The 24995-nt window shown below is 40.4% G+C and overlaps 2 protein-coding genes across 3 annotated transcripts in view; one reads left to right on the top strand and one right to left on the bottom strand.

Moving 5' to 3' along the window:
- cttnbp2 (cortactin binding protein 2) overlaps positions 1-10211 on the top strand; it is a 92369-nt gene extending 82158 nt beyond the window's left edge. For both annotated transcript variants that reach the window (XM_073471333.1, XM_073471334.1), the window contains 10 exons: positions 1294-1393; positions 2442-2603; positions 2896-3068; positions 4206-4384; positions 4641-4888; positions 5004-5195; positions 6166-6217; positions 6346-6445; positions 8050-8157; positions 8939-10211. In XM_073471333.1, the coding sequence (XP_073327434.1) occupies positions 1294-1393; positions 2442-2603; positions 2896-3068; positions 4206-4384; positions 4641-4888; positions 5004-5195; positions 6166-6217; positions 6346-6445; positions 8050-8157; positions 8939-9316 (1692 nt within the window). In that variant the 3' untranslated portion in view covers positions 9317-10211. The remainder of the gene's footprint in view (positions 1-1293; positions 1394-2441; positions 2604-2895; positions 3069-4205; positions 4385-4640; positions 4889-5003; positions 5196-6165; positions 6218-6345; positions 6446-8049; positions 8158-8938) is intronic.
- A 1188-nt stretch (positions 10212-11399) lies between these two features.
- The window catches only part of cftr (CF transmembrane conductance regulator), a 36826-nt gene continuing 23230 nt past the window's right edge, over positions 11400-24995 (bottom strand). Inside the window, exons 20-27 of the mRNA XM_073471832.1 lie at positions 24170-24397; positions 23067-23167; positions 20828-21058; positions 19764-19919; positions 18120-18209; positions 17659-17831; positions 16042-16147; positions 11400-14519 (exon numbers count right to left, since the gene is read on the bottom strand). Of these exons, the coding sequence (XP_073327933.1) occupies positions 14304-14519; positions 16042-16147; positions 17659-17831; positions 18120-18209; positions 19764-19919; positions 20828-21058; positions 23067-23167; positions 24170-24397 (1301 nt within the window). The 3' untranslated portion in view covers positions 11400-14303. The remainder of the gene's footprint in view (positions 14520-16041; positions 16148-17658; positions 17832-18119; positions 18210-19763; positions 19920-20827; positions 21059-23066; positions 23168-24169; positions 24398-24995) is intronic.

The raw sequence follows: 24995 nt of genomic DNA, 5'->3' as shown, positions 1-24995 counted from the left end.
ACGCGTTTGTCCAGTCAGGGTGAAGTAAGGGTGTACTCACACCTGGCTCGTTTGGGGCAGTTGTTTCGGGGGCGTTTCCTCACCCCAGCAGATAGCACTAGGACCAGCACCATAGTCTGCTACAGGAGAGGTTGCGACCCACAGTTGCGACCCAAGCCCCAAATTGTTAGGCTCCACGACGCCTCTTTTTTTCCCATTGATTTTCAGTCTAATAATACTAATGATCTATATAATCAGTTGTTTCTTTGTGAGCTATTTGTGACACCAAAGCATTCTGTCTACTGTCAATCATCAAAGCAAATTCTTCCATGGCCGTAACAGACTGCTGCGGGAGAGGTGAAATTGTGAGCTTGTTTCATCTCAAAGGTGTCTGAGATTAAGTTAGACTTGACTCTGTTGCACAGTGTGATGCAATAAAACCGTGAGTGGATGCAAACTGCCAGCCACTATAACGTCTCACTACAACATGATGAAACATACTGCAGGTCAGACGTGGTCGTCCTGCTTGGTGACGTCCACAGGTCACAGATTTGAGGATGATTCATACACACAGCAGAAACGATCAAACCAATCGTGATGACATTCTCATTTGTATAATTTGGCCGGAACATTGGCAACTATCAGATCACGTTTGGTAGCGTTTTCAAGAAATCCTGTCAGAATCACTGCAGTGTTCAGTCTGAGGTGTTACCATGGTAAAGGCATCAAATTGTGTTTTACTGCAGTGGAGCAGAAATCTGATATGAGCAGATAAAGTCAGTGTGGTAGTGAGAAAGAATGAAAGCATTTTCTTCCATTGCATTTTAAGGTTAGATTTTTAAATGTCTGCAATGAAACCCTCTTTGACAAGACAGCTTGTTGTCCTTCTCTTAAACGTATCACTAATGATGCTGTTTAATTAATTAGTATGAATTCAGTCAGAGAACGTCTGTATACATGTATTTTTTGCTCTGCAAGTGCTGCTTTAGTGCTGCATACCTCTACTTTTTCACCTGTTAATGTTATTTTAACTCATATCATTTTAAACGTGCACAAATCCAATATTTATAAAAGAAATAAAATGTCTTCCGCAGCTGCATCTCGACTGTACTCTCTGTGATTGCAGCGACTTGCCTGGAAAAGCCCTCTCTGCTCATTCAGATTCTCCTCCTGCTCCATTTCTCTCAGCTCATAGTAGTAGTAGATTTCCTTTGTTTCCATGACAACGTGCTCCCTTCTCACCTCTCCGTCTCTTCACTCATCTCCCCTCCTTCCTTCCCTCCCTCCCTCTCTGGCTCTCTCTCTCTCCACCAGTCAAAGCAGGAGGCAGGTGGGCTCGGCTGTGACGTGGTGCGGGTGGAGGTGGAGGAGAGCCTGACCAAAGAGCAGCTGCTGGAGACTTTCATCACCTGTGGTAGGGACACACACACAGATACATAAATGACACACTGGCAGAGAAATTTCACAACATTATACAGGTTTTTTTGTTTGCTGCATTCATTTCGAGCTGAGGCATTTAGTAGATTAATCGATTAGGTGGTCAGCAGAAAAACAATATGCAACACTTCAGATGATAGATCCAATAATTTGTGGATTAGTCTTTAAAGGAAAAACACCAGAAAATCACTGATTCCAGCATCGATTCTGGTTTCGATTTGGTTGACTTAATCTTCTGTGATAATAGAAGATTATCGTCTCACCATTTTTCAAGTTAAGTGGAAACTCTCCCCCCTTTTTGCATTTTCAAGTGGCGTTATTGTTAGTGCAGCTGTCACAAAGATAACTGGATCATTTCTGTTTTCCTCAGAGTCGCAACTACCAGCAACACAGGAGTAACATGAGTATTTTTATTAGTCTAGTCTATATTGGAGATGTGAAAGCAGACAGAAATGGTGCCAATGTTAATTAGTATGTTTAAAATTTAAAAAACCATCTAAGTGACACTTATTAATGAGGCTCTTTAGTAAAATAAAAAGGAGGCCATGGCTGACCTGGAGCTTAAATTATTTTTAAATCGTGCAGCAGCTAATAAGTCGAGGTAAGGTCTTGGGTCCATTTATGTTTTAATTTTGAAGAAACGGTTTGCAGCTGTGGAGTCGCTCCATAACTGCAAAGTCATCAGACTGCCATCTTGTTGCTATAGTGATTTTTAGGAATAGTGATAAGAAAGCTGCATTTTCATTGGATTGTTATTGAGGCCACATCCTCCTATTTCCACATTGATTTGATCTGATCTCTGCATTTAACGATAACATTTAAAAAAAAAAAAAGATTCTTAGTTGATTACATATATAATGTCACTTAACCATCACTGTCCTGTCTAAAAACAGGAATCCACATGTCCACTTGTCTAACAAGCAGATAACTGTCACAACGTGACTGAAACACTTTTACTTGTGATTTTCAGTTCTCGAGTTATTATAAGAAGTCTAACTGTTGGCTCATGACTCTTCCCGTCTCAGGTTTCCTGGTGCCGGCGGTGGGGTCGGGAGGTCACGCTAGTCACTGTGTGGTGGTGCTGCTGGAGGGACTGGAGAAAGCTTCATCCCTAACAGGCCTGCTGGGTGACCTCTGCCACAGTCTGGACAACAGGGGCTCTGCTTCACCGCTGGTTCTCAACACCGGTATGACTCACTGCTGCCAGGCTCTGACTTGAAGCATAATCAAACATACAGTTCGCTAAGATAAAATAACAGCATGCAAATTTAATAGAATCAGAATAATCTGCCCAACAAGTACAATAAATCCACAAGAATTTCACTATAAACTGTCCTTTTGTAACAGATGTTGAAGGCATTTATCTGACAGATTTACCCAGTCACAGGAGTTTTATCTTATAAAACCAGATAACCACCAAAGAATAAATTAAAATTAATTGACTTCCTGTACCTTTCCTTCTGTACATTCATCCCTAAGGTCCCCACCACTTCCGTGAAGGCAGCTTCCTGATTGCAACTCTGTCAAAGCCCGGCCTGCAGGGATCAGAGCTCCGTCTTCAGCAGCATTTCCGCTGGGTAACGCTTCGTTGGGACCAGGAGCCACTGCACGGCCTGCTGGGAAGGCACCTCCGCAGGAAGCTGCTTCATAAGGTCAGTGAGCGGATGATCGCTGCTGCCTTGATTTCATTATGCAAAATCAAATCTGGATTTGTTTCAGTGGTTCATATCTACAGCCCCTTTTACACAGGCTGTTAAAAGCGGGAATGTTTTGCCGTTATTCTGCCGAGCTGTTCTGTATAAAAGGTTTGAAGACATTTTTGTTTCCCCCTCTGAGTCAGCAGCAGAGGTAGTAACGGCGCCAAATTGACGCCTGTTTCAAAAGAGTGAGTGAGCATACATAAGGCTTTTGCAAGGTGTTATGTGTGCGACCCACAATCGGGAGATTTAAATAGCAGCTAGCAGCAGTTAGCAGCTAAGTCAAAGACGAAGAATGTCTTAAAGATTGGTGGGAAAAATGGGGTCAAGGAGCTCCTTATCATCCAAGCAGAGGGCGAGATGAACTGCCGTATAAAAGGGAAAGTAAATGATTGTTGTTAACATGTTATGCCATCGTTTAGAAAGCCTTTCTTGACACGTATGATATGCACAATGCCGTTGTGTACGCGTCGTGTCCGTCATCCCTTTCTTGCTTCTGCAATGCAGCATGCTATCTAAAATAACACCTGTTCAGCATGCAAAAAAACAACACTGATGTAAAGAAAGTTCTTCTTTGTGGCAGAATTGCACGATTTCTGTGTTAAAAGGGCTCATGATGAATCTCTCCTTTTAATATTAAGATTAATATATGGATTTTTAAGTTTTATTTTGAAGACTAAAGTGAGCGAGTATAGTTGTTTTACAGATGTAAAGATTTTCCCACACTGTCTCTGTGACAAAAATAAATGCAAAAAACTTAAATGGTTAACAACAAATTATAATCAAATAATAGATGGCAATTTGTTAACCGGTGTCAAGAATTGTTATGAAGATCGTTATTTCCCAAAACACTTTTTTTGAGTCAGTATTTATATTGTTGCATCAGTGCTGTGACTGTGAAAGAGAACAATAAAATGAATAATTCATGGAGAAATCCTCAGAATACATAACTCGTTCTGTTTTGTTGTCAGGGACCGACTCATTTATTCAAATATCAAAAAGATGAATGATAAACCTCCTTTTTGTTCCATCCCTCTGTGGATTATTTGACCAAAGTTAAAGCTTTAATCTCTTCCCTCACCTCTCCTTCAGATGGGTACTGGAGTTTGGTCACCTGATGGCGTCATGGAGCGGTCGGTGTTGTGGGTGAGCCAGGTGTGGCAGCAGCTCAACGCCTGTCTGTCGCGACTGGGGACCCACGAGGCTCTGCTGGGTCCGCAGCTCTTCCTGTCCTGCCCTGTGGTCCCAAACAACACACAGGCAGTCGTCAGGTGTGTGTTTGTGTCGTCTATATTTAAGAGTGATTATGCCCTGTGATTTTAAACAGAAACTAGTATTATATGTGTATTCTTTAATCATCTTTAAACCTGATTATTGTAACTGATACTAACCTTATTGTCGACTGAAAATGATGTCCGAGCAGCTGGAGAAAACTGCTTACAAGAAGGAAATAAACGATAGAAAGAGGAGAAACTAAATGCACATTCAGTCCGACTGTTATGCTGATGTGTGTGCGTGTGTGTTCAGGTGGCTGGCTCGGCTCTGGAACGCCGTGGTCGTCCCCCGTGTGGAAGAAGCCATCATTTCCCGGGTAACAGCCAAGCGCTCCACCTCCTCCTCCTCCTCCAGCACCTCTTCTTCCTCATCGCCGTCGTCGCAGCGACCGTCTCCTAGCAACTGTGGGCTGAGTGCCGGGCAGCAGGCTGTGGTGAAAGCCGCCCTGAGCATCCTGGTCAACAAGGCTGTTCTCCTGGGCTGCCCTCTGCCTCGTCACGGTGCGTGGGCGGTCATTCACATGTTTCACCTGCTTTTGTTTCAGTCTGGACGACCTGCTGGAAAATAAAAATGACATGAGATGCTGATGTGTAGTCTTTATGTGATCTCCTGCAGAGATTGACAGATACCTGCTAGAATTTCGGGGCGGGACCTTCCCTCTGTCAGCCATCGGCTCCTACAAAGGAAGTGGCGGTGGAGGGGGTAGAAAGGGACGTGACAGCAGCAAGTTGAGACGATCCAACACCAGCCCTCGGAAGAAGGGAAGCCCCGCCTTGAACTGGAGCTGTGGCGGTTCCTTCAGAGAGGGTAAGATGGCCTCTCCGCCATCAGTGATACACGCTGTGTCCCAATGAAGCTGTGTCCTTCAGATCACCTTAAAGTCATGCTGAACTTGTTGCTCCTTAATCTTGTTATTCAGGGGAGACATTTAATGCACCGGTTAATTTTGAGATTTTGGGCTGATTGCTTCCATATCATGTGAAATGAGTGAAAAGAAAATGTCCAAAATACACATTAAGGTGTTTATTTTTCTTCTATTCTGGATATTTATGCAAATAAGCATGTTTAATTTGAGAGACTAAGTCCCTCCCGCTCCAGTTGCCCTCATGGGACCTTATTTCAGAAAAAATACAGATCGTAGTTAGTCTGAAATATGTTTAAATATTCTTTCTTCTCTCCATTTCTCCATCCATCTCTTACTCACTGAGGAGGATGAGATGCACCAGTACAGCAGACTACACACTGTATAGTGCCAGTAACAGGTTGAGATAACTAAAAAAGTGTGAAAAATTGTCATAATCTTCGGAGAAATACAGGAGAATCGTGACCCCCTGAGAGGGGAGAGGGCAATGAAACATGGGAGTCTCCTGGGAAAATTGGTAGGGTTGGCAAGAATGGCCCTAATGAGGCATAGAAGTCTGGAAATGTGGATTTCAGAACGGGGACACTGGCTTTTTGTCAGCAGTATCCACAAGGGGGCGGTGTTTAACAGGCGTAACATGTTCTTCTTGCTGCTGTCATCACAGCAATGTCCCTGTTACTCAGGATAATCCACAGACCTCAGTGTGGACAGTTTATACGCATTTTAACTTCACTAGCACACTTTTTCATTAAAGTTGTGGAAGCAGAAAGCTCAGAAACTCTACAAATAAAACCACAACTATTTTTATCATTAGATTCCCTGAGGAGTAATAGTGAACATATGTTTTGGGGATTTGAGTGACCTGGCCTGTTTAAGTTTTATTAATAAGTTTGTTCATATTTGCTTGTGTTGCAGGTTCACTGTCGAGCACTGATGTCAGCTTCATCTCCAATGGAAAAGATCAGAGGTTTGTCTTTTGTGTAATATTATTGTCATGCAGTAGTGCTGGTACTGTAGTAGTAGGACTTTTTACATGACATGTCCCTGTATTAAAGCTAAAATGTGAAAATTAATGCAATGTCATTGTGTTTGTAGGGAGCCTGTAGGCCTGTCTGTGTTCTCTGATGACGAGACAGATTTAATCAGAGAGCTGCAGACGATGTGCTCCAGCAAGTCAGAGCCAGACATCAGCAAGGTACTGTCACAAATACACTCATAACAACACAACACTGTCTGCTCTGAGTGATTCATTCTTTCAAACATCAAAGATAACATAACATTTAGATTTAAAAAGACAGAATAAACCTTTTTAAGTCGCATTTACAGATATAGTGAATGTTCTATGGGACAAAATATTACCTCATACTACAGTTCCCATCAATAAATTGAATCCCCTGTTATTGTTCTGAGATTAACAATCAGTGACATCCAAACAGAAGTTTAATGGAACAGTTCACCCAGAAATGAAAATTCAGTCATTATCTACTCACCCTCATGCCGATGGAAAGTCAGGTGAAGTTTCTTAGTCCACAAAATATTTCTGGAGCTTCACATCAAAACAGTGTTGCAACATACTCCGAAACAACTGAAGTAGATGGGGACTTGTTTTAAAACGGAAAAAAAAACTGTAAAAAACACCTTGTCTGGTAAAGTCTCCAAAAGCCCAAGATCCAAAATTGGTTTGATAAGACCTTACTTACACCCTCCATGCGTGGTTGAGCTTGTGCATCCACTTCAGAGGGGGTGCGTGCTAATGCTTTTAGCTAAGCAGCTAGAGCTAAGATTTTGGCTTAAAGGGGGTAAATATTGTCTTTTCAAATCAATTCAGCATTTTGGGGCTTTCGGAGACCTGGCTTACGCTGGACGAGCTGTAATGAGTCATTTTATGTTTACTTTTCCAGTCGTTTAAGGTTTTTAAATAAGTCCCCTACTTTAAATTCACATAAGAATTGATCAAGATCCAGATTTTGTAATAACGTAAACAAATTCCAGTAGACTGATCTCTAATCTATGAACGGTGTTTCTCTAAAACAAATGTATGTTAGTTCTACAGCAGATTAAAGCGTTATAGATTCAGCAAAAGTGACCGTGCCACGCTTTAACGAAGGTTAAATACATATGGATATCCTTCTGACTGCCAGTGTGTGTTGCTATCATCCATATAAACCATCTCAAACAGTTTTGCCGTTCAGAAGCTACTCAGGTCTTAATTACACCGACATTTTCAAACACTTGCCTTTTAGGTCACATGTTTTGACTCATTCCTGACTCTTTAATTCATCGCTGTCATCCTTCTAAATATAGAGACTGTATGTGCGTCTGGGGCACCGCACCGGCTTTGTAATGACACTCACCTTAAACTAGCTCCTGTGCTGTTAGAGGGCTAGAACCATTTATCAGGCTGATTTTAGCCTTTTGATCTTGCACCAAAATCTGATAACCTATCTGAAAGTATTCTGACATTCGGTGGTGGTGGCAAAGATTATCTAAATTCAGTTTCAGAGATGTTTTGTGGACGTTTTTAAAGAAAGCAAAGTTCCCCCAAAGATATACTTTACATCATTCTTTACATAATCTATTGATTACGTTTCAAAGTAATCGGTGAACTGTCCTTTAAAAAGAAATCACCCTAATCTTAAACCTTGACCTGCACGACCATGATGCTGATGACACCTCAGCTCCAACATCCCGCCCAATAATTTACTTCAAATAACGACCTGCTGTACACTGACAGTGTCGTTACTCACATTCAGTTGAGGTTTTAGCTGGTTTTAGCTCACTTTTGTTCATCCTCCACAGATCTCTCAGGCCAAAGACGACTTGATCCTGTTCTCCAGCTCTCCCAGTGAAGCGACGTCGACTCACAAGGTCGAGCAGGAAACCGCCATCCAGCAGCGACCGCAGATGGTGAGACCGAGCAAAAACATCAATAACTGGAAATAAAAATACTTAAAGTGATATTTGTGGAGAAACATCCCAGCAGCAAAAAGTAACAGAATACAGCAGATAAGATAGTGAAAATGTGTTGAATATAGACATCCACCACCTGTAGGAAGTAAGTAAAAACCTACACAGACGCAGGACATGATGCTTTTAACTCTTCATTTTTGTCTGCAGCAGCTATTTTTCATTTTTCTGTTTTCTGTAGAAAAAACAAGCTCCCTCCACTAATCTCTTCTCATTATCACTCCAGTGAGCCACAAACCGGTGACTCAAATTGAAAATGAATGTGTGTGATTGTTTTGTACAACTTTTAATTATGTGTCTGCGGTGAGTTGGGCGTTATCTCACATATAATTGTCCAGTATTAGCAGTTTTAGGACTGAACTGTCGTACAATATGTCATTACTGCAGGTTTACTTACTCTACGGCGCTTTTCAGCCTCTTTTAGTTCATTGATGTTTTACAAGCTGAATCATACCAACAAAACAGAGTGAGGAAGAAAGTCAACAAACGTAACGTTAATAAAAAATTAACCTCGTCAGTGAACGTTTTTGTCTGAGTCACGTCCAATAGATATTCATCGGCAATGGTGGTTGTTTAACAAGGAAGACGACAACTCCCATAATCCCATGCTGCTTCACAACAATCTACTTCTTTTTTTTATTGTTTTGATTGAGAGCTACAGAAATTACATATTGTTTGTTTAAAATGGCTCCAACTCACCAAACTGTGTCTCTTCATGCAGACTGCTGTCCGTCAGTCCAGCCGCAGCTCCACCCAGGCAGCCGTCCAGAGCAGCGACCGGCGTTCAGGCCCTCGCGCCAAATCGCAGCTCCCCGTCCCCAGCAGCAGGGGGCAGCAGACACGGGCCTCCCCTGCTGCCACCAGCAGCAGCAACAACAACAGCAGCAGCAGCAGCCCGAGCCGAACCCAGACGCCGCCCAGCCGCAGTAGAACCCCCCACAACAGCAGCAGCAGCAGCAGCAGCAGCAGAACAAAGCAGGTTCCCCCCAGCAGCAACAACAACTACTACCGCAACAACAACATCGACAACAACCAATCACACGAGGACATCTGGATCCTCCACAGAGACCTGCACGAAAACAACAACAACAGCAAGTAGACATCTTCTCCCCCCCCCCCTCCCTCCCATTATTCCGCTGTGAACCTCCCTCCACAATGTAAAGACTAGGTACCTGACGACCTTTGACTCTTAGTATTTGTACTTGTTATCCGTACTTGTTACACTGTACTACAGTTGTGTACTTGGGGACCATAGTTTTATTCTATTACAGTATTTGAAGTATTTGCTCGTTTGGTTTGGCAAGATTTTACGTGGGGCATAAACAACAGAAGGTAATGCAGCAGGTTACTTTACTGTTGCCTTATTCCAGTGTATCAACCTGCTTATTGTGGGACAGTATTCAGTAGACAAGATACAGCGTGAGAACTTACTGAAATAAGAGTCGAGATATAAAGTATTTGACTGGTGGAAACTGCCTCAAAACAGTACTGACACAGTATTTTTGTGTACTGTACTTCTCCGACTGGTATAAGGCCATTGAAGAGTAACTGAAGGTACTTACAGGTGTTAACCTTTCTAGTGAAAAGTGTTTTTGGATCAAAGAAAGAAACGAGCAGGATTTTATTTTCTCTTTTTTGTTGTTTTTGCTATTAAGTATTTTGAGATATTCAAGTGTTTTATCTTTAAATAGTTGCAAGGTTGGTTTAAATACTGTTGAAATTAATCAGGGTTTTACCAAATATATTTGTAAATAAGAATTAGTAAGTTTAAATGCTCTATAGATTGGTGTATGTGGTATGACGCTTGTACAGTGACGAAAACCTTGAAGCAAAACTGCTGAAAAAAAGAACTTGTATATAGTGTTTGTAAAACGAGTTTGGTTCTGAACCCTTCACTTGTTTCAAAGTGAACGGGCCGTGGCAATAAGTAATAGAACTGTATAAACACAGGATGTCCTCAATCAACTGTAAGCCATAATAAATATTTTAAATCATTTCCCCCCCGAGTCATGTTCGATTTAACCCCAGCTGAGCCCTACAGTGAAATTTCTTTTCTGCTTTCCATTATCACTGTGTTCTTCTTCATATGTTTTTACTTTAAAAGGACAAGTTTTATTTTAAGCGGACATTGTTTATATATATATAAATATATCTATACATATGTACAGGAGAGATTTTAGTCAACCTATGATTTTGATCTGTACGATAGCTGTTTGAGGTTTAAAGAATTGTCTTTCAAGCACAAACATTAAAATGGCACTGTCAAAATCCCCCATCTGACTTTTTCTGTTCTTTTTATTATTGATTTTTCTTTTTTTTTCAAATAAAACACAGGACCTCACAGAGCCCCCTGCACCAGCGTTGGATCTTTTCTAGACTCTTCTTTAGTAGCCAATCCCAGTAGAAGGTCATATTGAGATAATTCTTATGTCGACAAATCATTTTTTAAAAATAATACATCAACAGAGCTTGTAGAAATCACTTTTCCTTAAAAACATTACTATGATTGTAAATTAATAATTTAAAAAATGTTGTCAGGTCCAAAATGATTGTTTTTGTTTATATATGTTTTGGTTCCAGCTAACAAGGTTTGTGTGTGAGCCAAAAGTTTAACGCTGTTGGTATCACGTGGTATCTGATCTAATCAAGTGTTTCCAACAATGTTCAGACCCAGAGAAATCCAAATTTTTACTCAAGCTAATGGTTTCATTTTATCACCTGTTGTTAAAACTTCGAGGAGCGAGTCAGAGTGAGGAAGGTTGTGGGCAAACATGACTAAACGTGACGTGAATAAAACTAAAACATTACCTCGTTCAAGAACATTTCAACCGTAGTCACATTATTTTCCTCAACAATTGTGGTTGTTTAGCAATAAAGACGATAACTCTCATGACTACGTCTTTGAAATAAAAACATTTTACTTCATCTTCAGTCAATATGCAGCAGGACGAATGTATTGTATCATTTTGTGTCATAAAATGGTATATTTTTACAAACTCGGTATACTCTGACAATTAGTATTTAGTACTCTGTCCACAATTAGTATTTATTATGAATTCGGTGTTGGATTCATGTTAGAATCCGTATGTCACACATGACGTCACAAACATTACCCAACAAATACATTTTCTTTTGACAAAAATGACACAGTCACACTGAATTTGTCCAAATCTTTAGTTTTACTGGAAATATAGTTGATTGAACAAATACATTTATACATTTTTTGGACATCTGGGTCCCTTTTCCTATGAGTAAGAAACAGCTTTGTTCTTAATTTACTCTGTAAAAAAAAACATCACAGTTAAGACATCAAGGCATTTCTCTCAGTACCTTAATTTTCTGCATCGCTGCTTTACAAAACTATTATTCAGTATGAAAGGAGCAACACACTCTTCCCTCAACCAAAGAAAATAAAGTGATGTCAGAAGAGTTTTCCAGTTTCCGATAGTAGAGAGAGAACTCGATAAAAATGAAATGCTAAATGTCTGCTTTGCATTTGTACAGCATTGGCTCTGAAAAAATAGACTTTATTTCACATAGAAAATGTATTTTTGTGATGAATTACTGGCTCCTCTCTATAATTCATCAAGTAAAGCTGAAGAATTAAAGTAAAAAGCAGAATTTGTTATCAAAGGTCACAATTCTACAAATGAAAAAACTGTACAGCATTTAATCATTCGAATGTTTCCTTGCTGTGAAAGCTGATGAGTACCTCAGGGTGTCTCTAAAGTGCATTCAGATAGAAAAATAAGGGTATCTGAGTCATCGTTCGTTAGCAGAGTCAGCCAGCAGCGTCACTGTTACTGTTTATGTGTGTGTGTTGATGGCAGGGAAGTTACTGCAGGCCCAGACTGACTAATCAGAAATACTGCAACAAATATTCAGAAGATACTGCAACGCAATACACAGGAAGCCACTGTAGAAGTCTCAACTCTTCTCTAGAACTGTTTCTCAATACCCGATGATCTCTCTCTATCCTGTAGGATATTTTTCTTGATGATTTTGTTTAAGTTTGACAAATATGGTGCTTTATGGTTTCACTTTACAGGCAACTTAGCAGCAGCATTAAATCTTTATCCTTTACATTTTTCTATTTCTGTTTAAAAAACTGAGCATAAAATAGTGATTTGTCCTTTGCTCATTCAAGCTTCCTCTTTTAAAAACAGCGAAGTTGATCAGATAGTTTCTGCAGCCGTCCAGAGTGTTTTTGTGTGAAGATGTGTGACAACAGGTCTATGACAACACCTGTCTTGATTAAACAATGACAGAAATACTGAACTGAGGCACCAGAAAGTTGTTTTTTTAACGTGAATCATCCACATTAAAATGTGACAACAGTGTTTTCAGATTTCCTCAATCTGGACAGTGTTTCTAAAAACTGTTTTTGGTTGTGAAAAGCAGAAATTTACTGGGAATTCACTAGTAAGTAAGCACTACTGATTTTAAAATATGTATTGCAGCATCGCATACTGCCTTCACAGGCTGGCTAATCAATGTAATAAATAGTTGTACAGGATCCACAAGCAGCGTACAAGAATACAGCAGCACTGTCTTTTATTTATTGATAGGACACAGCGAAACTTGAGGGATGATGACGACACTGGGTGCCTTAATTGAATGCTTTGAAGCTTCAACCACTGCAGTGGTAATCAATGCTGAAATTGGTATTTTATGGCATCTGTGTTTTGTTCTTTTTAAAGACTATAGCGCCCTTCATTTTAAAAGGATTCCTAGTGTATTTACACATGGCAAATATAATCCTGAGGTTTCAATAGCAGATAGATACTTTAAGTGGTCATCAGTAACCGCAACCAGAAATACACATTATAATGTTGAGATCTGTGATTTCTTTTATTGGTTTCAACCTGGTTTCCACTTGTAAATTACAAAAAAGTCTGACTTTTTATCATCTTATAGAGACATGAGAAACACACAGGATTATGTTTGGACATGTATGCTGGAGTTGGTGTCTATTGGTTTATTTAATAAAATAAAGGTGGATCTGTTCTGTGAGGCAAACAAGTGACTCACAATGAAAACTCTGAAATGCTCCCGCTGTGGATGGCTCTTCAGTTTGGACAAAGGCTAGAACCAAAGAAACAGCAGTGTTTCACACGTATAGACTTGGGTGGTATGTTAACGGTCACCCAAGAATATCTAGCGACCAATTTTGGCATTTTGTACTTTAATTATTTTACCCAGAGGCGACTATCTGCGATCGATTAACTGGTGGACAATCTACCCTCGCACTGCCCCTTCCATCTACTGACTGTCGCACATTAAAGCAACACTATTTAAACTTTTCAAGTGATTCAGAAAAACATGATGATGATGTTGTCACTTTCTCTGGTCATCAAATACTGATGCCTTGACTCAAGACCAAGCAGAGAAGTCAACAACTTTCTTATGTGCAAAATTACCTGCATGGCTAATTCCTGTTAGGTGCATATGGTAAGTTAACGTTGTGCTTTCTGAGCTGCACTGTCTGTTGGCTCATAGTTACATTTTGTAATTGTGCAGAACAGAAAATGTTCTGGAAGATAACGTACGACAAGTCCGACTTCTACAGTGGCTGCTGCTCTGTGTTCAGAGTTAAAACAACTGAAGGCTCCAGTGAAAACCAGCTGGTTGGTCACTAGTCAGAACAAAACATTGTTTTTAGAAAGTTATTCCTAAGTTCAAACCAGTGAAAATGTTTTTGAAACAATTATGCAAAAAAACTTTTTGAAAGCAAATATAATGTTTTGGGCTCGGAGAACTCTGAACTGAGGGAACCTTCACAAAGTTTGTCCAGCCCCCAAAACACTTGACTGACTGAAACCTGTAAAGGCACTTAAAATATTTCAAACACAACGTGTCCAGTTAGTCAGACTGAACCATGGACTTTGTGGGCATGTTATTATGTGCTTCATTACATTTTACTTCTAGCATCATGTTCTGCTGTTTCACTTGTAACTTAGGTGAATAATGATGACTCAGAAGTGTTTACTATTGGCCTCTTAGACCCAAAATGATCAGTATCAGAACACTGGATCAATCCCATTAGAGTTAGGGGTATGTATGTGTGTGTGTCTGTGCCTGGTCGCTTAGAGGCGGGTGTCTTGGACTTCATCCTCAGCTTCCTCTGGCAGGGACGAGATCTTGGCGGTCGGCGGTGGCGCCCTCTTGCTGGAGTTCAGGCGGTGAAGCGTGGGGAAGAGGCGGAGTCTGTCAGCGGGACTCATGGCCTGTTTCAGGTGACTCGTCTCATTCAGCATCTTCTGGATGGAGTCGTAGTTTTTTATGGAGCTGCCCTCGATCATCTGGACAGACGGGAAGGAGGAGATGATCATTTGTTTATCTGAGATTCATTCATTCTCTCTTTCTTTCTTTCCATTTTAAAAAAAGCTGACTGAAGATGGAAAATCATTTTGTAGAATAAATTATTTTCAAGGTTTTTCTACAAACAACTTGACATCTGGCTTAAACTAATCACCTTTTAAGTTTAACAGTGGCTTCGACTGCTTTAAAAATATCTGGAAAAAGTCACATAAATGCCATCGGAAACATTAAATACTTAATCTGTCTTAATCTAAATGCATGGAAATACAGCGTTCTTCCCTCATTGCTGAGCCACATTATGTCCACTCTACAACCACAGCCATAAACAAACACACCCAGTTTTTGGTACATGATGTATCGTCTTCTATTGTGTGATCAGTAATATGAAACTGCAGAGTTTCCTATTGACCAACATCTTTCAGTGGAGACTTAAAGCTAGAACTGTAATGTCTTCCTTTGTCAGAAAAATGATCCTTATAACACAGTTGAAAGATTGGGCAAAGAGAGGAAGATGAACTGTGGAAACATTGCTAATCAAATTATATCTATTAGGGATGGCACAATGCATTTTATTAAGGGTCAATACAATTATTACTAATCAAGGGAGACCAATAACAGATATTTGCAACCAATACATTTGCAGTCAAACTTAAAATCTGAGTCTCAAAATTTAGAATAAACAGTGACAGAATGAAAATAAGTAGAATTTTACAATTTAGACTTTTTGTAATAAACAATTTCCATGTTTTTCATCTGAGTATTTATGTACCTGTGATACTTGCTTTGACATGTGACTCTTTCATTGTTTTGCTCCGTTTTATGTATGTATAGCGCTTTGTAACTCTGTCTTTAAAACCCTATACTAATAAAGTTTTTACTAGTATTTGTGACATCTAACCAAGAAGATATTGTTGGAAGGGGACTACAGAAAGAGAGAAGAGGCTGCATCAGAGCTGAAAGTATCACATTTTTAGGCCGATAATCGGTTGATCCCTAATTTTGTGGTGATTCTTCCAGGATGTGAAAATGTTGAACCAGCAGGAAAGCATCTGAACCAAAATGTACTAAAAGTCCGCTGGCTTCGGGTATTGGTGACACAATTTCTCCCACTTGAAAAATAAATCATTTCCCTTTCTTTTTCCCCTCTTAAATCTGTCATTTATTATTATTCATTCATCTAGGAACTTATCTCCGTATATATCTAACAAATAAACACCAAAACTTGCTCTTAGTCCTGGTTCCTCCCTCTGCAGTAACACTGAGGTCACTTCCCTCATGTTACCGTCACACCAGTTGCCATTTCCAACACAAACCCCCATTAAACAACATGCAAACAAACACTCCAATACACGTCTGCAGACCTACACACCCGACATAGGGGAGTGGAGTTTCATCTCTTATCACTTCACAACAGGCAGATGGAGTATCACACCTGGGTATTAAAATGTTGATAAAGCTCAAATATCAGCAGAAATTATGAGTCAAATTTCATCCAAAACTCACCAGGAAGGATTGACACTCCAGCAGTGGCTCCACTCTGTGTTCTGATAGGATGACGGTACAGCCAGAGAACGCGTGCTTCAGCGTCTTCCTCAGGACCTGTAGTGTTCTGCTCACACACACAAACACACATAACCATCATCACCACCACCACCATCATCATCAAAAGTCGTCTGTCTCTACTGCTAACACATTAGCTTAGCATTCTGGTCCTGCTGGGGCCGACATGAAAGAGCAGCAGCGTTGGCCTCAGGTTAAATTAGATTGCTCATTCTAGGCTTCATTTACTATCTGCACATATGGTCACATACACACACACACAGTCTGAATTACTGTAAGCACTGAAATTGTCACCATATGCAGTGACAGGAACACCACACATGTTGGATTTGGGTGACTTCTGCTGCACTGTGACCTCAGGATGCAGCAAACACATACACATACACACATACACACACACACACACACAAAGGAAATACACACAAACCCTGGATCACTATCAGGTATTAGCATTGTTTAAGTGTGCAACAGTGGGCCACTCCTTCCTTACAGAAAAAGTCATTAGAGCTTCTGATGTGTACAGTACACAAAGGCACAAAGGGAGAAAAAAAGACAAATATCAAAGAGACGGCAGTAACAAAGACAGGATGAAAATCCCACTGCTCTTATCAATAATAAGCCCTATATCTACCTGATGCTTCTAGCTGCATGATCTACAGTCTATGCAGAAGTCATCCCACATTCAACTTAAAATAAAAAGTAAAATATTGAGCCTTGAACTGACCATCATCCAGACAAAGCTCCAGGATCAGCTGGTGGTGCCCTCCTTTCTGAGGGTCTTATTATCCACATGGAGTCTCTGAGTCCAGCGTACTATTTAGCACCCTCAATCGGAGCCAAAGCAAGTGCCCTCCACCTATACATTCTCCTAGCCAGATGTTGTATGTTCACAAGGTGGCTAACTATCTACTAACTAGGATGTTAACTACTTCTAGACTTCTAGCTCGCCAGAATAAAAAGTTCAGATCTGCAAGTTGATTTGTAGTATTAACCTAGCAGTTGCCTAAGCTTCATCTCAAAAGGGTCCTAAAATAAGGCACAACATGCTCTACTCATGTAATAACTTAATGACTTGTATGCAGGGTCCTGAATCCCTCTTGTAGTGAATAGGCAAAAAGAAAAATCAAGGAGAGCAAATTTTGTGTGGCAAAATGAAACAGTTTAATGGGAGTGGTGTCCTTGATTTATCTCTTTGTGCCTCACGTTTTCCAAACACACACACTGTCTGATCAGGCCAGAAAGCTATTTAAACAAGTAGAAAACGTACAATAAGAACCCCAAATAACAGTTTAATTGTATTTTTGTTATATGATGTAATACTGTGATTATTTTATTTACATTTTTAGGAGCGTTGGTTAGGAAGTCACAAAACCATCCAAATATCTTGCCTCTCTTTGTGCTGCAAACAGTTTCTGCCCCATTTCAAATAGTCAAAATAAATTCTGGACTCAAAATAAAGTTCATGGTGGGTGAGTGAGCTGTGTTGGGATGAGAAACGTTAAAAATTCACTGAGACACACGCACACAGATGGATTTGAGTGTTTTGGCATTAATACTGACATGGGGTCGAGGTAGGCGGAGGGTTCATCCAGCAGCAGGATGCGGGCCTTGCTGAGGATGGAGCGGGCGAGACACAGCAGCTGTTTGTGTCCGTAGCTCAACACGTTGCCTCCGTCCTCCAGCTGAAAGTCCAGCTTGTCTGGAAACTGCTCGATCACTGACTTCAAACCCACCTGGGGACACACAGGACAGTCATGGATTTGGGTTTTCATCTGGCATTAAATCTGAACAGTTTCCCTTCTGCTGACACACTGCAGCTCAAAAACTATGAGACATTTTAATTTATTTACTTTAATATGCTGAAGTGATCTCTGGACATTTAATTTTCTGTGGCTAAAAAATCTTTAAAATAATAAAAATCAAAAAAATCAAAAGCTCATCATCCCTTATCGATTAATCAAATGTCACACTGTCTTGTTAAATAGGCTGATATACCAATTATTAAAAAACAGAAGCCTCACCTCCTCCGCTACCTTCCACAGCTCCTCATCACTGTAGCGTCCGTGTGGATCCAGGTTCATCCGGAAAGTGCCAGTCAGAATAAAGACTCTCTGTTCAAAACAGAACAGTGAAAACATTTAAATCACACAGTCCAGGGGCTGGATTAGAAAGCGCTCTTAATAACAATAATTTGGATCAATTACGACTGCACAGACCTGCTTTATGTGGTCTTAGTTGATGCCTTTAAAAAGCAGCTGAAAAAGTAGCTTATGTTTATTGTTTTCTTCTTTTTGTTGTTTTTATAGTCTATCGCCTATCAGATGGAGCCCTGGATATACGGGCCATGCATTCACACTATTTGGCCAATCAGATGAAGTCCCAGCTAGCGTCCGCCACCCTCAGATTAATTGGTGTCATTTTGGTGGCCATTGTGAGGTTTGTTAGCACATTGGCTAAGAAAGGAGAGAAGAGCTAATATGCACACAATATATTCATATTGTAATCACAGTATTGAGCAATTGCAGATTTTCTAGTAGGTCTCATTATCAGGGATTTTCACTTTGAACTAGAGAACTGCTTTACAGTGAAAATAAAATCTACTTTTCTAAGAGTCGTGAATATCTCACAACTTGGTCAATGACCTGCTCTGGTTTATGTTTCCGATTTAAAATACAAGCAAAAAAAGAGTCACATCTCCCAGTGTTTTCTTCTACCCAAGTTATTGCAATCAGTCTTAAGCTACTAGGAGGTGTGAGGAAGTGATAACCACAGAAAATTAAATGAAGTAGTTAGTTAATAATCATCGACTAATCTCTAGGTTTTAGAATGTAAACAGTATGAGTTTGTTGTATGACTGAGGACATCATGTTGTGCGAAAGCTACGTAAATCCATTAACGCATTTACTCCATTGAGTGGAAATATAATTTTTCTGACTTTTCTTGTGTGTCTTATCCTGATATTGTGATGAAAAAATATTTATTCTGTCAATCATGTACTTGACAGTAAAATTTAAAGGGGCCTTATGTAACGATTTTTATAGTAATCAATATGTATTAATCACTTTTTTATTGGCCGTATGTGAGCGGATCATAACGTGATGTTAAAAAGGAGACCTTCCCCGTCTCTCTGTGGATGAATATTAAGTTGTGTAATGCTGCTGGATTTCTTCTTCTAGATTTTCCGCAACAGTCCAAAGGATGTGACTTGATGCATGTTCTCGAGTGCCTCGTCTCAGTGCCTCTCCTCGCTCCGCTAACACAGAGCAACGGTAGCTAAAGTTAGTTTAGAAATGGAGTCCGCCAACATAAACTAACATCCTGCTTCCAGCACAACACAGAAGTTCATTGATTACAGGAACTGCAGGAACATTTGGTGGCGATGCCATAAAAAAAAAACTTCTGAGGAGCTTTTAATATGAGACTTAACTGCTTCAGATGTAACTCTCTAAAAAGGTGTATTCTGAAAAATGTTTTCATCTTTAAAATCACCTTTTTAAACCCTAATTTTCATATTGCCATACTGCTGTTATCAGCCCACTGAAATACAGTTGCTGTGTGTTTCTCATTCACACTCCTAGTTTTCCTAAACAGTATTTGAATTTTAACCAGCAGCCTTTGTATGCCACGCGTCTTGTTGAAATGCATCTCAGCCACCGTAGATATACCTGTGGTACCACTCCAAAGGCCTTCCTCCATGTGTGCAGGGAAACGGAGCTCCAGGAGACGCCGTCGATAGAAATTTCTCCATCTGTGGAGGCGAGACGCAGCAGAGCAGAGAGCAAGGTGCTCTTCCCTGAACCTGTTCGACCCAGCAGACCCATCTATAAACACAACACACAAAACAGAGCAGAAACATTTTAATCTGCTAAATTATTTTCTAGCCTGAAAATTCACCATTTCCTAGAGATTATGTATCTGGTGCCTTTGTGTGCAAGAATCTAAGTATGCAGACCCAGAGAATACCGTAAATACTTATACACACATACGGTGCAGTATGCAGTATATGTTGATATGAGTTTACTCATGACTTTGTGAACTGTTGCCTTGAGGTGTTTGGAATTCTAAAAGCTTTCCGTCCTTTCTTCTGCAGCCTCGCAGCAACAATTAGTCCATTTATCAGGAGGCTACGGAGAAGCTAATGGGATGAGGCTAAAGTGCTGACACTTACTGAGCTCTGCTGTCCGCCAGGATTCATTAAGAGGCGCTCATACTGACTTTAATTACTGCCAGGAGCAGAGAGAAAGCGGTCACATAATACATGTTTTCTCTCTTTCCATTGAAAGCTATCAGGCCACTGCTGGCTGAGGTCCTCTGACCTAATTAAATGGCAAAAGGCATTTAAAATCCAGATAGACATTAGATATTACAGATATGAGTGCCTTTAAGGTGGAAATCATTTTTAAAAAAGAAATAGAAATAAGGCATGTTTCATTAATGAAATTGCTGATGTTTTTACTAATTCAGTTATTTCATTATAATAATTTTATAATCTTAGATATTTACTCTGCGCCCAATGGGAGTCTGTGACACAGTTGTCCTACTTGTTGAATGTCACCTTGCTGTAATTTCTCTATCACCCTGCTATGACCCGTTAATTGCAGCGTCCCTCTTTGGCTAATCAGCGTTGTGAGGTTTTAAAATCCAGTAAAAAATGAGCGAACATGCATCACTATGCCAAGTTTCATTAAAAACACTCACACACATGCTTCAGCCATCACTTAGAACTTACGCTCTGCCCGCCGTCCACAGAGAAAGAGATGTCGCTGAGGACAGCACGTCCAGCCTCTGTGTACTTCACAGTGAGGCCCTTCACGTCCATCTGGCCACGGTTGGGCCAGCAGTCCTGGGCGTGAGGGTTGTCGATGACGAGGTCGGGCCCTCCTTTACCACTGGATTTGCCTGGCAGTGGCTCTTCTGATGGCAGGTCAATGAATTTGAACACCCGATCTACCGAACGCATCTAAGACGGGAAGAGAGACAGACAGTGTGTTTCATATACAGTTAACTATAAACTATTACTGTACATACAGTTTACTACTGTGCTGCTTTAAATTGTTACGGCTGGAATTTCTAAAACAATTTCTAAGCTGGTCTGGTAAATAATGGATGGAGCTTCCGGGTCTGTGGATTCTTTCTAATGGCCAGCAGGGGATGACTCTACTGGTTTCAAAAACAAGTCTGATTATATCTATACTTATGAGAAAATGAGCCTCCTTCTCACTTGATTTATTGCCTCAGTAAACAGTTTCCTAACGAGCTTATGATCTCAATAATCAGTTTCAAGTCTAGCACTCTCCTACAGCAGGGTATGTGTTAAACTCTACCACAGCATGCGATCAGGTTCTCAGTCAGATCCAATCAAGATATCCGACTATAGAGTCGAGGCTTCATAACAATAATTTACTGTTGTCAACAGCTTTTTGGTATTCTGCTATACATGTTCTCAAGTGATATATTCATAGTACTTTTGTTTTGACTGAAATAGTTGTACTTAACACATTTGAAATGCATCTTGAAATGTAGAGATTTTTGAATTTTTCAAAAAAAAAAATGGAAACAGGACTGCTTTCTTTGATTGGGAGGGATATTTTAGTAGCTGTGTAAATGTTGTTCAGAGGGAGGTTTTTTTCTTACATTAGAAGATCAGTCACACTGTGAAGCTGACTCCCACAAACACACATCACCACCACCATTGTGTGAGTGTGTGTACTGAACAAAATGTCCTACACTGTGATAAGCTCTGTTCGCTCCACTGATCAAAATGTGAGCTGGATGGGTACAAACTGGTTCAAAAGAGCCTCACACGGTGTGAGAGAGTGACATCTCCACTCTGAAGTGATTAGGTTGCCAAAAAATGCAGGAGAAATACACAAATATAACAAATCTAAATTGTAGCTGTTCCAGAGGAATGACTCAATAGCTCTGAGAGAAACTCTGAGTTGTGTCTAGATTGATTCAGATTGACTCATTACATTAATTTGGCAAACTCTTTTGTCTAAAGCACTTAGAATAAGTGTATTCAAACTCTGTATAATCAATAGCTACATGTTTTCATCTCAAACAAACAACTATAAATGATGTTCAGTTCCACAGTGCAAGAGCTCAGACTTGTTAAAAATGCAGTCATTTTTTTTAGGAAATAAGACAGAAGTCAGTGTGAGCAAGCAGAAGATGCAAAGCGTATCTGCTGTCCTAACTTCAGTGGGAAGTTCATTCTTCTACTTTTAGGGTCAGAGCTCAGGGGACCAAGATGAGTGACCACAGCATCCTCTTTTACCACTTAAAAAAAATGTAGCTTGTATATGCAGGTGTTTTTAAACATGGGTAATGCTGCTAAAAATCGTCTTTTTCACATTGCCAAGACAAATCTTTCCTTTCGTTTATTTCTTCTTCTTGTGTGTCACGTTTGTCATCACAAACTGATGGATAGACAGGAAACAGTAGAAAGCATCACCACATGTCATAGCAAATTAGCGTGCTCACCAAGCCGATAAACACCAGTGACTACTGCAGAGTCAATTGACGTTGGAGCAAAAGCTGATTACACACATTAACAATGAAGACAAAAGCCAGATGTTAGTGGGTGTTAGCAGGTTTATTGTCCAGTGTGAAAGGAGTATGTGCAACAAAGCTGCCAATTATCCAGAGGTCTACCACCAGAGTTCTGAACTGCATACGAACTTCACGAGGAGTCGGTGTAATGAGCGGTGAAGTGGAGCGGTGAAGGGAAATGAGGGAAGGTTAGGCACAAACATTCTGGAGTAGCTGCTGACACAGGTGTTAAAAAATGAACTCATACAGGTTCAGCGAAAACCCCTGTGATGTGTGTGTCTGCAACGCTTGACACACTTCTTACTGGCCATTGGTTGTGCGGTATTTTAATGCAAGTCAGGTGTTGCTATGATTCAAACGATGATTTTGTGTGATTTTGTGCGTGCATGTGTGTGTGTGTTTTATGAACCACATACCAGTCCGTCTACAGTGATGCTGGTGATGACAGCCCATTGGAAAGTCCCCAGGATGAGCATGGCGAGGGCCACGATGATGCCGATCTCCCCTGGTTTGTCCTCTGCAGAGTTCACACACACATGCACACAAACACACGCATGTTCATTAGCATTGCCAATTAAAGCTGCACTCTCTGATGTCGGAGCTGCATTCAGGTATTACTGGCACTATTGGAAACTAATGAGCTGTGAAATGACCCTTTATTCTGCTCAACATAAACACTGGGTATGACGCAACACCACATGTTTGTGTGTGTGTGTGTTTGATTCAGTGAATGGGAAACACACACAGGCTTCCTTCTGTACATGACATTGTACCCGGTGGCATTCAAACAGTTTTGATCCGTTTTCACAGACAAACTGTCTGTTATGATCCTGATATCTGACTCTACACGCTGTAACACACAGATAAGACCGAGGCTTCTTCACTTGATAGGCTCAGTGGAAAATAATAAGATGTTTACTAACTAACCAAATGACTAACACATTCCTTCCTCCTTCCTGGGATTCATGTGTACAAACCAGTGCTGCTGCTCTCATTCTCTTAAAGTGACAAAATGAGCGGGCGTCCTCATGCAGTTTTCTTAGTTTCACCTCATTTGGAGCATAAATCACTGTTTTCATATCCGTCTGTCTTATTTGTAATTATTTGTATCAAAAGGGTCAGTTCTCTCGCAAATCACAGAAAACATGTTTTCTTCTCGTACTCATACTGGTCTTAGCCACGTAAACAGTTCTATGGGTTCAGCTCTGAATCATCTTCTTTTCCCCAATGAGAATGTGAATGAAAATGTGTTTGTACAGAATACATTTGAAAAACTAAACAGGATTGTTTTACCAAAAACAAATGTCTTGGTTACTGGGAATAATTCACAAATCAGTTTTCTTTCAGACCTTTAAAAGTGTCCTCGTGTCCTTTTTTTTTTTTTTTTAAGTTTGTTTATTGTTAATATGTCCAACTGTGTCGTGCTGTAGATCTGCACATGGTGTTTTATTTTGAATATTGACAAATCCAAATCCATACAATGAATCATTATTCCACCCACAGTCATCCCATCACTCACGGTTGGTTCCCACGGCAATGAAGGCAGCGGCGGTGAAGAACAGGACGAAGATCATGTCACAGCGAAAGAGAAACCATCGCAGCGTGGCTAGGTAGTGGAACCAGGTGGCTGTGTGGGTGTTCAGCGCCTTGTGGAAGAGCGTCTCGAAGTAGGTCTGACGCCCAAACGCACGAATTGTCCATAAACCCTTCAGAGAGATGATGAGGTGGCTGAAGATGGGGCTACGTGCTGCAGGAGAGGAGAAGGGACATATATTTGAAAAAGTTTTTCACAGCTAAGTTGGAGTTTCACATCTTGTCTCTCTCTGCTTGCAATAATCCTCTTTAGTTGGCCTTTTGGGGGACACGTTTCTTTTAGTTATGTAAATAAAACAATGCTGCTAAAAGTGAAAACATTCTAATAATCAATTGAGAGACTTGTACACATAATTTCCACTGTAACTGTTGGACATGCTGCTTGTGACACCAGGATGGGGTTGGAGGAAATCCCAGCTCGGCTCATCTCTCTGACCCCAACGTGCTCTCAGTGGCTCCGGAAAGACCTAGCAGTCATTACCAAAGCACACATTCAGTGACAGAGTCGAGAGCGGAGCAGGGAAGTCCAAAACACACAGAGGCATCTTCGTCAGAACTCCAGTGACCTGTTTTGTCATCCTCCGGTTATACAGAGCTGCACTGCTCTAGGAATTTTCAAGAATTGCACCACCTTTCCCATCATTTCTGCAACATACAACTTATTACAAGACTCTAACTTGGAGAGAAAAGTATTGAAAGAGATTGTATTGCAAATGTATCACAAAAAAAACCATAATGAGAAGCTCAAACAG

This window comes from Pagrus major, chromosome 8 (assembly GCF_040436345.1).
Source record: "Pagrus major chromosome 8, Pma_NU_1.0".
Lineage (NCBI taxonomy): Eukaryota > Metazoa > Chordata > Actinopteri > Spariformes > Sparidae > Pagrus > Pagrus major.
Note: the sequence above shows the minus strand (reverse complement) of the source record. Positions and strands in the feature narration are given on the sequence as shown.